At 44.2% G+C, this 14755-nt stretch overlaps 1 protein-coding gene across 14 annotated transcripts in view; it reads left to right on the forward strand.

The window, feature by feature from the left end:
• CNTN1 (contactin 1) overlaps positions 1-14755 on the forward strand; it is a 470483-nt gene that overhangs the window by 394289 nt on the left and 61439 nt on the right. For all 14 annotated transcript variants that reach the window (XM_059726013.1, XM_059726000.1, XM_059726001.1 and 11 more), the window contains one exon: positions 9928-10162. In XM_059726013.1, the coding sequence (XP_059581996.1) occupies positions 9928-10162 (235 nt within the window). The remainder of the gene's footprint in view (positions 1-9927; positions 10163-14755) is intronic.

Here is a 14755-nt window from a genome sequence, read left to right on the forward strand (position 1 = left end):
GAGGATGACATCCTGGGTCTTGCTCAAGATGCATTGGTAGATGCAAGCCAGAGTTTTGTTCACATTACCAGCTGCAGTATCGTATTGGTGGCTTTTATTCGTCTTGTGGTCAATTATGACCCCCAAGTCTCTTTCGGTCATGGTGCTAGCAAGTGTAGCATTGCTGAGCTTATAACTGTGATACGGGTTTTTATTCCTATGGTGGAGCACCTTGCATTTCTCCTTATTGAATGCCATCAGGTTTTCACCTACCCACCTTGCAAACTTATTGAGGTTGGCCTGATTCACCAGGTCAAAGGCTTTTTAAAGTCCAAATATATGACATCAACTCCTTCCCTTTTGTCCAGGTGATATGTCACCTGGTCATAGAAGGAAATGAGATTGATCAAGCAAGACCTACCTGCAACAAACCTGTGCTAGCTATCCCTCAGAATGTTATCTTCCGCTAGCCTGTCAAGAATGGTTTTATTATAAAATATTTTGATATTTTTTTCCAAAATACTCCCAGGGATTGAGGTCAAACTGATTGGCCTGTAGTTCCCTGGGTCTTCTTTTCTCCCTTTCTTGAAGATGGGCACCACATTGGCCCTCTTCCAATCTTCAGGTACTTTGCCCAAGCACCACGAGTTCTTGAATATCCTCACCAGTGGCTGAGCTATGATGTCTGCCAGTTCCTTTAGCACTCTTGGGTACAACCTATCCAGACCAGCTGATTTAAAATTCCTCTCAAAATTCTCCCTTACAAGATCCACACCAATGGTGGGCATATATTCATCCTCACCCTGGTCATCCCACATCTTGTTAGGCAGGGTGGCCCCTTTGGGCTGGTGAAAAACCGAAGCAAAGTAATCATTAAGCAGATTGGCTTTTTCCTGGGTGTCAGTAGCCATCTGCCCCACCTGGTTTAGCGGGGGTTAAGTGTTGCTCTTGTTTTTCTTTTGACTCCCCACATATCCAAAGGACTTGTTATTGTCCTTTATTCATGCAGCCAGATGGAGTTCAGTTGCAGCCCTGACTTTTCTAGTTCACTCCTTGCAGGTATGGACCAGTGCAATATACTCCTCCTTAGTGGTTTTTTCCTGTCCTCCATCCATTATATGCCTCTCTTTTTAGATGTAGGAGGTCCATGAGTTCCCTGTTGAGCCAAGGGGGTTGTTGAGCACTTTTACCACCTTTCCTATAGATGGGGATGGACTCCTCTTGTGCTTCTAGTGTCGCTTCCTTAAGGAGCAACTACTTATCCTGAACTCCCCTCCCTGTGAAATCATGGCCTTTTACGGCCTCAAGAACAAGCCTCCTGAGCTTATGAAAGTCAGGTTTCCTAAAGATAAGGATTACTGCATTGCTGGCTGACTTTGCCAGCTTTGTGATGGATAGTGAAAGTGATCAACTTATGGTCACTGTCACCCAAGTTCCCTTCAGTTCTTAGGTCACTGATTAGATGCCCTTTGGACAGTACCAGGTCCAGCAGAGCCTTGCCTCTTGTCAGCCCATAAGCTTCTTGGGATAGGTAGAGCTCATCCATGCATGTAAGGAAGCTTTGTGACTGATCAGATTTGGCCGAGTGCTCATCCCATGAGATGTTCAGGTAGCTGCAGTCTCCCATGATGACCATGCACCAAGAGTGTGCAGCCTCAGCCAGTTCCCTGGTGAATTCTTGATCAAGCACTTGTTCCTGGTTTGGAGGTCTGCAGTAGACTCCTACCATTGTATCCCCTTGACTATGTTCCCTTTGTATTCTAACCCAAAGGGTCTCCAGTCATCCTCCTTGGGTGCCAATCTCAGCTTGTAGAGACGTGTAGCTCTCCTTCACATAGAGAACTACACTCTCACTCCTTTTCTTGGCATGATCTCTCCTGTACAGGGTATGTTCTTTCTGACAATGGCCTCACCTTGAGCCACTCCCTCAGACCTTGCCTGTTCCCTAATAGCCATGTTCAGGTATCCAGTTGATGGTCAGTATTACTGTACTCTTAGTATTACTGTATGACACTTCTGGTGCTGTGTACTCTATAAGCTGCATCAATTCAGAATGACATGATGGACCCCAGTGACGTTGGCTGACACTGTGGCACCTGCCTTGCTGTCCTGAGCTAAATATATTTAAGTCAGTAGAAAGGTCATTGGCAACTTGGCCCTCAATACTGCCATCCTCTACTCAGAGATCTGCTCTTACCTCAGCACCATCGGATGCTATCATTCCATCGGAGCCAATGCTTTCTGTGTTAGGTGATCCAGTATTGGATATTCTCTCCACTTTGGCATCCGGCACCATCTTCAAAAACAAGTTCTCCTTTGTTTCCCACTAACTAGATGTTAGGTAATGTAAAGCTGTGATATGAGATTGCCAGAGTGAGGCCTCCCTACCAGAGTTCAGACCACTTCCATAGCCACTCTACATAACATTTACAGAGTGGTCAGAGTGGTCACCTGGGGCTCAGTACATAGCTTTACTAAGCATTAGCCATTGGTGAAGCCTTCACATAATAAGCATTATTCAGAAAGGTAAATCTCCAGAAGCTGTTTACCTCAGAGCTCTGAGACCCACCTCTGTGAATGTGTGTCACTGCCTTGGAGTCAATGACAATGAGATTCATATGATTACTTAAAGGAGAAAAACAAATTATCAGAAGGGATCCTGGTTTTTCCAATAAAAAAAATCACAAATTTTCTAATAAAACCCCCCAAATCCATTATTAAAATCAAAGGCCCCTCACTCCCCCTTACAGCCTCCCACCACCCAGGCCCTGCTGGTGCCCTTCACTACTCCCCAGAGCCCCCTGGCCCTCCTAGTGCCCTTCACTCCCTACCCCCACGACCCCCCGGCCCTGCTGGTGCCCCTCACTCCCCCAAAATGCCGCCCCCCAGCCCTGCTGGTGCTCCTTGCCAGCTGCCCCCAGTCCCCTACCACCTCCTGCCCTGCCTGAGGGAACCCCCAGCTGACAGAGCTATGGGGCAAGGTTTCCAGGTCCACAGCCCCCTGCCTCTGGCAGTAAAGTGGATCTTGGCTCCACAATTCCTGCTGCAGGCTTGGGCAAGGGCGTGCTGGCTCGCTGCTGCTATGCACACTCCTGGGAGGAGAGGGGGGACCCATGCCTCTCAGATCTGTGCATGAAGCAGGGCTGGAGGCATGTGTGGGTTGTCTGCTGCAGGCTTGGGCTCCCCCCTACCCCACCAAGAGTGTGCACAGTGGCAGGGAGCCAACCCCGCCTCCTGGATGAGCTGCCCATGGCCCCATCCTGCTCCCCACCAGGGCCCTTCAGCCACGCATTGCAGCCCCGGGCAGCCCCATGCACCACCTGGCTGGGTAACAGGCCCAACCTTAGCTCCGGTTCTGTCCTTCTCCTTCACTCCCTATGAGGGCCTCAATCCCCACCCCTCCACTTACTCATGAGAGCTGCTCTTCAGGGTACCTGGAGGCCATGTGCATACACATGCATATGGTGCCCCCTGCCTGATCGCCCTCTTCCCACTCCCTCCCAGTCCCTTGCAGGCTAGAACTCAGCCAGCCTGCAGAGAGCTGTTTGCAAAACTACAAAATCTGAGGGTTTCTCCAGTAAAATGAGAAATTTGTGTTTGCCCCCAGTAATAAGTAAAATATGAGGTTTTCTCTGTTTTTCCATGGGAAACAGAAAACTTGGATCTCTGGTTGTCAGTAAATGAAATTCTTTGAGTTGTGATGTCCCTGACTCCTTCCCCTCTTTTTCCTTCTCTGGACTCTTTGTTCAAGATAAAATTAAGAAGCAGAAAGTGTGCACTAGTGTTTATCCCCTTGGCAAAAGAACATGAAAAGCAGCCAGGACTATAATGCACCCTATAGGGAATTTTAAGGCCAAAAGTGTCTGATCAAGGGCTTAGGGCATGAACAACCAACATTAAGTATGTGCATGTGGAAAGTGCATCTTAGAAACTCCAGTTATAGGTCAGTAATACTGTTTTAAATAATGCAAATTAATCGTTCTATTAATTCATCTTTCTCAGTCGCATTAATATTAGGTTTGAAACTATACCATTGCTTATAACTTCCCTTTGTCTGTCTACTCTCTGAAGAGAAAAAAATCAAATACAAACACTCCAGTGCATTACTGAGCAAGACACGGATTCATTTAAAATTATGGACAACTCTTGTCTCATAGAAGCATTAACAAATCACAAACATATATCTTAAGCTGCATGTAAAAACTTATATTTATGGCAGTGTTGGCATCAGGGAGGCTTGGCTAATTGACAGCTGTGACTAAATTTAAAAATTATAACCAGGAGGATAGTGACTAATGCAAGATCTGAAGTACAAGAACATTTTATTCCTACAGCCATAAATAGATTTATATTCCAATTATTTCTCATAGTTAATGTCAATTTTTCCATCTGTTTTTCAATGAGTAGCTCATTTAATCAGTCAGAATAAGCAAAAATAGGATTTTAAATATTTCTTTCTCAGGGGTATCCCAATTTCTCATTAGCATGCCTATCAGGGATGTTTTCATACCAGATTAAATTTACTAGACTCAGCTGACACAGGAAAGATTCATGTAAGAGTGCATCTTGGTTCTCAAAAACGTGCAGGCGTTTGTAGTGCCATTCCAATATTTTTTTAATTCAGAGCAGGAGAACAGAACGTGCATCAGGTTGACATTCTGCTGCCAAGACAGATAGCTTTTACTATGATTCATAAACTCAGTTTGAATGAGACCTTCAGGGGCGTGATCAAAGCTCCTTAGAGTCTTGTTTTGAAAAGAAGTGCAAAGATAGGGAGCCAATACTTTTCCCCATTACTTTTCAAGGGAACTTTGGCTATCTCTCTTTTCCATTCTCCTATGAGAACTGTATTTAGTGGATATTACATGGTAGCCAGCTATTTACAGCTGTGTTTATATATATGGCAGTTACACGTATACAAGGAAAAAATCACAGCTGTCTTGAGAGCAGGTCTTCATTGACAAGCCTGGCTTTCTGGAGCTCACTGTGGCTGAACTCCTTCTGTCTGGCCATTGTGAAGCTTACTGTGTGGTGTCAGCTTCTTTTTTTTCAACCATAACAGGCAATATGTTTCTAGAAGGTGAATTGCTTCTCTCCTGGTAGAAATTGCTAACATACAGACTTCATTCAGTGTCTCATGGAGGAAACATGCTCCATCCATGGAAATGATTGTCCACCTTGACACCTGGAAGATTCCTCCTCCCCCTTCTCCCCTCCCACCCTCCCCCCCAAAAAAGAGTTTCTCTTGCTCAAATGAATCCTGTCTGTTTCACCCTCTGTGATCAGTAGTCAGGCAGCAGGTTCCACTATGCCTTCCCCAGAGAGAGGACTCCAGTCTGGGGAAGACTTGGAGAAGAGTAGCAGCTAGACTAATCCAGAGCACAGAAGGAGTCTGGCTGCAGCTTCCCCTACATTTTCCCAGACAGAGGCATTTCTTTGCAGCTGGACTTCTCCATATTTGGCAGGAACCCACATGCTGCTGCTCTCCCAGCCTCCCCCAAACCACTATGACTTCAGTCTGGGGAAGACATGAACAGGGGAGAGGTAGCATCTGCAGGCTGGAATGCTTGTTTGCTCCCTCTCAAGAAGTTTTCCAATACATTTGCAGCAGTAGAAGTCAATACTTGCCCATGCTCAGTGAGACAGGCACCTACAAGTTTGTACCTACGTTTGGCAGGCATCTGAGTTTGGTACCTGCAAGTCTCCTTGCTCCTCTAAAGTTTTGTGATTATCTTATTTATTAAAGCTACTCAGAAACAGCTTCTTCCAAACAAAATGTTATTTATCCTTTCCTCCAAAGGTACAAAGCACTTAGGGGAAAAGGAAAGAAAAAGTAAAATGTTGAGTCCAAAAGAGAATTTAGGTGTCTGAAAGTCTAGCACCTACCTTTTAGGCACCTAGCACCTAAAGGGGAATCCAGAACCCTAAGTTGGACACCTGTATACACCATGTGGAGTTTTTTCAGCTGGGACAGAGCCAGACAAGCAATTTTTTCCCATCTAAGATGTGAGAAGCAGGGTTTTTTCTTTAGTGATACAATCTATTTTTCTGATGCCATGAATGGACTTGCAGAGAGCAGTGGTACTAAATAGGAAAGAATAAGGTCATTTAAATGTAAGTGTGGCCTCCACAGAGACTCAGGATTGTTATCCCATTATGTGGACTAGCTTTTACAATCCTCATGTTCTGCAGTGGGTTAGCTGGGGGGTTTTTTTATCCATTTTGATCTCTTCAGCTCACCTTGGCTTCTCTTAGCAATGTCTCTTCACCCAATCCTTCCCACATCATTTGTATTTAAATTATTCCTTTCTATGTAGTACCCCTTCTCTATGTAGGTTCATTAATATACTCTGATGAACTAGGCTATCACTTATAAAAGATAGTGCCTTTTTGAATGGATTAGTCTCTAAAGGGTCTGACTTCAGACTAACATGGCTAGCTACAGGTCCCAACTGATAGTCTAGTCTACCTTAAATACTTTGAAGGACCAGGACCCATTGGCAGCTCAGCCCCCAGCTGCAGGCAGGGTCCATGGGGGGAAAAAAAAAGGATCAGACCCTGTGCCACTCCCTCCCCCACCCCACTCTGGCAGAGCCTGCCCACACAAGCTGCCGGTGGATTGAGCAGCCCCTGAGCAGCAGGAGTCCTGGTCCTTCCCTCTGCAATGGCAGCACCCCTCCCTAGAGCCACCCAGGCAGGCTACCAGCAGGCCAGGGGCTGCCCTAGTTTGGAGGCAGCATCCACCAGATCCAACTCTTCCCTGAGCCCACTGGGGCTTCCAGCACTGCATGTACTGTTGTTTCCACTTGGGACCACCTGGGGCAGTATAAGGAGGCAGCAGGAAGGTGGCTGGGTGTGCTGATGGCCAAAGAAGGTGGTGAGGGTGATACATGACATGCTGGAAGCCCCGACAGGCTTCGGGAAGAGTTGGATATGGCAGGTGCTGCCTCCAAGCTGGGGCAGCAGCCCACTAGCTGCCCACCTGGGCAGCCCAGGGGGCACTGCCACTGTAGAGGAAAGGACTAGGGCCCCCCACAACTTAGGTGCTGCTCAGCCCACCAGCAGCTCATGAGGGCAGGCTCCACCAGAAAAAAAATAAGGGGCCAGAGCCATTTTTTTTTTTTCACATAGCCTGCCTGCAGCAGGGGGGGCAAGCTGCTAGTGGGCCCTAAGGTGTGTGTGTGTGTGGGGAGGTCCTTCCATCTACAGTGGCAGTGCTCCCCCCCCCCTTGGGACTGTCTGGGTAGGCTTCTATTGTTCCGGGGGCTGTCCCAGCTTGGAGGCAGCACTGAGCCCATTCCAACTGTTCCCTGAGCAGGGGCAGCACCTGGCCCACAGCAAGCCAGCCGGGTGGCTCCAGGGGGTGCCACCACTGTGGAGGGAAGGACTGGTCCCATCTCCCCACAGTTCAGGGGCTGCTCAGCTCACTGGCAGCTTACCCCCTGGCCATGGGAGAGGCAGGCAGTCTCCGCAAAAAAAAAAAAAGAAAAAAAGATTGGGCCCCTTACTACCTCTGCCTTTAGCCTGCCTCTCCCATGGCTGATGGGGGAGCTGTCAAGTTAAAGACTGCAATGTTACAGGTAGCTACATTGTAAACTAAGTTTAGTTTGCAACATAACAAACTCCTTTAAATGATAGGACCCCCCCCTTACGTATAAAGTGTGACACAATTAAACCACAAAAATGGGCAATTTTCATCACATGTACAAGCACCCTAGAGTAACCAGCAAAAGCATAAAACATTGCCACCCCTCTTACAGTTGTGCAGGGTCCATAATCCTCAGATAAACCTCATAGGTATTTCATTCAACAGGAGCTCTGTTGGGTTTGGGGAAAAGGAAAAGCTGGTATAAGTAGGCTATTGTCACAGACAGGCACTTCTGTTCAGCCTCTAAAAAAGTGGCTGATACAGCTTTTAAGTAAGTTCAGATATTTGCAGGGGTTAGGGTGAGGTTAGATAGAGTTAAAAATGGCCACCTGATCTAGTTTAGTTCGTCCAGGTTCTGACTTTACACTTAGACCCAATCTCAGTGATTAGAAATCAATCTAAATGCATAACTGTAGAGAAGTTCTATGCACAGACTGGTCTAAAAATAGCAGAACCCAATCTAAGATGGACCTGGATCAGTGCACACTCAAACTTAATTGATCTAGGTTAGACCAGTGAATGGAACTTCTGTACAGTTACCTGCACAGCCCCAGGGTTGAGAAAGCCTGGCCCCAGTTCCAGGGCTGTGCTTTTCCTAACTGCCCCCCCTGTCACCAGGCTATTTTTAGCCCTCCCCCATCCCTTCCCCCGTGGACCAGCCAGTCCCTGCAGAACCTCACATCCCACAAGCTGCTCCTGGTACTGCCAGTTTTATCAGCATTCACCACTGCTGTGAGCTGAGCAAGTAAATATTGGCGGGGGAGAGGCGGGAGGGAGGTAGATTCACTGGAGCTTGGGAGGCGAGGCTAAAAATAGCTTCTGGTCCTGCTCCAGCCCTCTGTGGACCCCATGAGGCCCCTGCTACAACCTCTCAGAATCTAGCAACCCCCATGTGGATCATGCCTGCCCCTGTGATCACTCCTCCAGACATTGCCTGCCTTTCCACCCCCCCTCAGACACTGCCTGCACCCCTATCCTCCCATGGACCCCCAATTCCCCCCCCCCCCCGGCATCCTGCTCACCTCCCCCAGTCCCTCCAGCCCTATCCTGCTATCCCTCCCATCCTGACTTACCTTAGATTGGGTGGCTATTTTTAACATGATCTAACTGCCCCCTAACCACCCCCTACCCTCCCCAAATAGCTGCACTTAGCTTCTGAGTCCATCACACATCTGCTGCTGAGCAGTTACAGAAGGACTCTGCCGATGGTAACAAACCCCAAACTGTTCAACTAGGGTGGCTGAAATTTTCCATTTAAAATCCTCAGAGGGTGGCTTTAGACCAGTGATTCTAAACTGTGGTAAAATGTCCTCCTGGGGTGCAATGAAATCCTTTGAAAGGTGTTGCAGGGTGCTGAGCATTATTAGCACTCTCAGGTAGGCAAACACCTGGACATGAGTCTCAGTATAAACCCAGAAATTTCAAATAGAAATCCATAGTTTTAAAAACTCTGACCTGTTGTGTGCTTTCTGAGTTCTTTGCAAAGAAGAATTGCTTTATTATTTTTACATAGTCAAAGCAAAGAGCTGGCATTTTACAAAGGGTGCTTTGAATCTAATGAAGGGTGTCTTGAGTCTAAAATAGTCAAAACCACTGGTCTAGGATAATTTTCTATAAGAACTATACCTCATTTGGTAGCATCGTTGCTGCATGATTTGAGTGAAGTCCTTTCTGGAACTGTAATATTGATGGCTTTAAATTTGCAGAATGAGGAACCTGAAATTCCTAGAGACTGAATCTCTGGTAACTGATGTACATGTAGTTGGATAGGTTATCTGCTCTAATTGTCAATATGCCAGTACTACTGAGTATGGGAAATAAATCCAGAATATACTTGTGAAATAAAGGTGAGTATGTTTTTGGGGGTTGTTTGTTTTTTTTACAGAAATGGAGCCTTTATTACTCGCATTCTGTTCTCATTCTTCTTCTCCCTACTCTCTCTCTTTTATCACACAGCATATAAATGCAGTGCTTTTATTATATACTCATTATTATTTAACATGTCTTAAAAAGGCATCTTTTGCTGGTTACAGCTGATTGTAGTTTTAGAACTATACTGGCATTCATTTCTATAGTTTTGGATAAAAAATAAAAGCTAAGTTTGAATCTTACAAATGTAGATGTAACGAGTAAAGAAGACGGTGTGCTTTGGAAGAGGATTTATGTATACTAGAGAATATAATTTCAAGGCAAGATTCTTACACTTTGTATTTGTCTGTTTGGTTTATTGTTTAATTTCTCATTAATCATACATTAATTCATTTAACTGTAAATTAATCCTTAGTTTTTTGCCTCTGCAGCCTTTACCAAGAGAGTACCATTTTGGCAATAATTTTGGTTATGTAGTAGCATTCAAGCCATTTGGGGCAAAGGAGTGGAGAAGAGTTACAGTGACCAATCCCGATATTGACCGATATGTCCACAAGGATGAATCCATGCCCCCCTCAACAAAGTATCAAGTAAAAGTGAAAGCATTTAACAACAAAGGGGATGGGCCTTTCAGCCTCACTGCTGTTATTTATTCAGCACAAGATGGTAAGTAAAGATGGGGTAATAAGATTAAGTGCAAGGGCCTGATCCTGCCAGTTAAGCAGGAGGAGCTGGATCAGGTCTGTTGGGGCTTAGAACTTACCAATGAATAGCACACACCTTCAGCATGGAAGGTTCCATCTCTTGTGCAAAACTGTCTTTCACTTGAATGTGAGAGTATACCTGGATGAAAAACTGCAGAATTGTGCCCTTGATGTGCAGGATAGCAATGCGAAGGAGCATTTTGTTGTTTGAAAAAATTATCTTTCCATATTTGTTGCCTGATATATGGCATTGTCATCTAAAAGAAACATTTGTGTCATCCTAATCAATGCAACCTGATTGACATGGGCATTCAGAAGGGAATCGTTACACCTTGTTAAGGAAAGCTAAAGAAAAGAACACAGTTTTAAAACCATGTACATTTGTCTAGGGTAGTTAGTGGCAAAGAGCAAAATCCTGTCTCTTAGATTTCTTTATCTTAGCCTTCCACATTTAACATTTAGCTCCCTGCCTCCAACAGGATGATTAAAAAAAGGGAGTTAAATGCCTAGGCTTTTTGTAAAGAAAAGGTAGTTACCGAGGCACCTCTGTAGGCCTCTGTAGAGGCTGGATGCTGGGTGGGCAGATGCCCAGTAGGGCTGTGCGAAATGGTAGCGTTCCCTTTTGACCAGCATTTTGACGTTTCAACAGAACAGCATTCCATTTTGAATTTTGTTTTGATTCGAAACAGCTGTTCAGTTCCGTTTCATCGAACCAGGGTCAAAACGGCAAAACTGTTTCGACGTTTCGCCCATAGGCTATAATGGGGAAGGGTGAAACAGACTATAACTTTGTCATTTCTGCACTGATTTGGATGAACCTTGCAGGAATTGTAGCCCCTTCTGAGGCCATGAAGGTTTTAAGGAGATAGGTACAGGAGGGGTTGGAGAAACTGCACCCCAAAATCTTGAAAGCAAGACTCATGTCATGTGTTAAGCCAAAGCAGGATCAAAACTGCAGGCATGCTAGCCCCTGCTGAGGCCACAAAGCCTGATAGGTTTCAAGGAGATAGGTGCAGGGGGTTTGGGGAGACTGCACGAGGGCACCCTTGGGGAAAACTAAGAGTAATGGTCACAAACTCCTGGAAGCTCGTTTCAGGCGCAAGGAGATAGGTTCAGTGAAACATCAAAACAGCGTCGAAATGGTGAAATGTCTTGACTTGCCTCATTTTGTTTTGAGGCTGGTTCAACTGCATCTGTTTTGTTTCATTTCGATTTTGCTGTTTTGACCTCAAAACGAGTTGAAACAGCATCAAAACAAAATTGGCAGCGAAATTTCGCACAGCCCTACTGCCAAGAGCTAACTAAAGGAAACACTACAAAATATGTCTTGAACTACTGTCCCCTTTGGCATTTAGACCTCTCTGCCCAAAGTCCAGAGTCCTTTCCTATTCTGTAGCCTAGTGTTTAGGGCAGTCTTCTGGTTTGAATCTTGAGTTAGACTTAGAATCTAGAGCTCTCCCTTCCTAGACAAGTATTCTAGGACTTTACACCTGAGGTAGGCATTGCTACCTTCTCCTCCAGCTGTATTTTTTGGAGAAAATAATAGTGAGCTTTACACTATCCTCAGTGCTTTTGGGGTACGTTAGGTGTGCTCTGAGTATGCCCAGTGGAGTGAACCCCTGTGGGCACATAGGTGGAGTTTGGATGTTGTTCCTCTTTCTATTGGAGATCAATAGGTTGATATTTCTGCAGTTTAAAAAGTTTTTATAATTGCATTAATTTATTCTAAGTTAATTAGTTTTTATTTGTTAACAGATGGTGCTAAAATTTATTATTCTGAATAGCACAACTGGTATATTTAATCATAATATCATAGAAGAATAATTAGTTTGGTTAAATTTTCAAGCTTGTTCAAACTAGTACACACACACACACACACACACACACACACACACACAGCAAATTAATTATTCCATGCTGTCTTATTCCACTTTAGACATTAAAGCAATCATATGAATAATTAAAGAAAACCTCTTTGACATTCAACTAAAATCATTTTCTTAGTCCTTGTTGTAATTATTTCAAATTCTGCAATTTATAGAATTGTAGTGAAAATAATTACATTTTCTCTGCATAATGGAAACAAACGTTAGAAAAAGGTAAACGTTGATGGAGAATAAGATCATAAATTATCTTAACACAGTATAGCCAATCAGATAGCCAAAAAACTCTAAATCATGCCATACTATTTGCAGCCAGAAATCCAAAGGAGAAGTGTAGAGAATTGCACAAATTTTTCATCCGACAGTACAGAATCTGCTTTGCCAAAACAGAACTATGGGTATTGAAATAAGAGCAATGAGCCAAGAGGTTGGACCAGATAACAAGGCCACATTCTCACACTTCACACACTATTCTCTTCCCAGCATACTTTACAGCAGATTTATGCTTATAATTCCCATTAGCCACTAATGGGAACTTTGCACACAAATTGCCCACACAGACAGAGAAAGATAAAATAGACCCTTTTGTTTCTTATGATAATTAAGGATTCACACTAACAACACTTAACTATCTAATGTGATTAATACCAATCCTTGTCATCCAAGAAGTGTACTTTAGGATATCATCTTTAACAGCTGCTCCAGCAAAAGAATGATTGTTTTTGTATTTATATGGATGATTTAATAAATTGCTATGGTCCAGTGAAAGCTGTGTAAGGCAAATAATAGTTCCATGTCTTTTTTTTTTTTAACCAATTTAACACCTTTGTAGCACTCTTCCATGTTTCCTAGCAAAGTCCTGATGTATTTCTTTTAGGAAAAATAGTTTACTGCTAAAAATAAAAATGAATTGTAGGGAGTAATAACAAACACTGGAAACTTTAGTTATGACTATTTAGCTTAGACTATTTAAGACCCTGTTAGATGTTACATTTTTATGACACAATTAACATGTTAATCATACCAGATCCCAAAAATCCCAGCTCCCCACATTTCTCATCCTGCCATGCATCCATGGCATGGCAGGACATGGGATTTTTGAGATCTAGGATAAAATAAATTCAATCCCAGTAGCAAAATTAAATTAATGTCTGTCAAGAGGCTAAATGATAATAGCAAAATAATATAGGTCTCTGAATTCAAATGTGTTTACACGAGTAAACAGCATGGGCTTTTTTACACGTGCTCTGGGATGCTTTAATTAGCAAGCCTCACTAATTAAAAGTTCCCGCATGTCACATCTATCAGCATCCCTGCGCTGAAAAAATGGTGGCAGTGCACTTTAAACTAAAGCTTATCAAACGTGTTTGATTTCAAAGCGCCCCACCTTCATTTTTAGGCACAGGCACACTTGGGAACACTGATATACATAATGCAGAAGGCTGCCGGAGTGCATCAATTTCTGTGCTCCAGCAGACTCGGTTAATCAAGTCAGCCCCAACGCGCTGGATTTCCAGTGCATCAGAGCATGCTTCCCGCATGTCTATAGGAGCTATAGAAGGTATTGCTCTGGAAAGGTGGAGAAAAGCAAATGTACAGTAACACCAACTTTCAAATAATAGAAGAAAAGGAACCTTGGTGGTTGTTGGCTTGTGACTTAGCCCCTGTCAAAATAACTCAGCAATTATATAGGTGGAAATACTAAGCAAGTTCAAAATTATGCCTTTCCAAGCCACTAAATGGGGTAGATGGCACAAAGAACCTCTTTTCCTTGTTCCAGCACAGGAAAGCACTGAACTATAAGTGCCAGGGAGCACTGAACATTGCCTGTAATGCTAACAGCTCTATAGGGCGTGTACGTCTGGCTACAGCCAAATCCCCATTTACTCACCCCATCTATAAATAGGAGCTCCATCCCAGTATGCACTATTCTAATGGGTGTGACAAGAGCCAGGATCACCATGTGGTCCTGAGACCCTTGTACAATTAGGACCTCTACAGTGGTAAGACTATATTGTTAAGAGGCCTAGGATGGTCATCCTTTCCCAACCCTGACACTTAGCTTCCAAAAATTTCTTAGAGACTAATTGAGCTAAGGGCAATAAGTAACATGTTTTTCACAAATAACACATCTTGCAAAGCACACTCGCTTGCTTTTATTGGTAGAATTGTAAAATTAGAAATTTAGAGAAATGCAACCAATTTTATATTATGACCATAACATAGCTAATATTATATAGATTGTAAACACCAAAAGGGAAGAGAAATCCTGTAGGCTTTCATAGATTCATAGATTCATAGATGTTAGGGTCGGAAGGGACCTCAATAGATCATCGAGTCCAACCCCCTGCATAGGCAGGAAAGAGTGCTGGGTCTAGATGACCCCAGCTAGATGCATATCCAACCTCCTCTTGAAGACCCCCAGGGTAGGGGAGAGCACCACCTCCCTTGGGAGCCCGTTCCAGACCTTGGCCACTTGAACTGTGAAGAAGTTCTTCCTAATGTCCAATCTAAATCTGCTCTCTGCTAGCTTGTGGCCATTATTTCTTGTGACCCCCGGGGGCGCCTTGGTGAATAATACCTCACCAATTCCCTTCTGTGCCTCCATGATGAACTTATAGGCAGCCACAAGGTCACCTCTCAACCTTCTCTTGCGGAGGCTGAAGAGGTCC

The sequence above is a fragment of the Alligator mississippiensis genome, chromosome 4, assembly GCF_030867095.1.
Source record: "Alligator mississippiensis isolate rAllMis1 chromosome 4, rAllMis1, whole genome shotgun sequence".
Classification (NCBI taxonomy): Eukaryota; Metazoa; Chordata; order Crocodylia; family Alligatoridae; genus Alligator; species Alligator mississippiensis.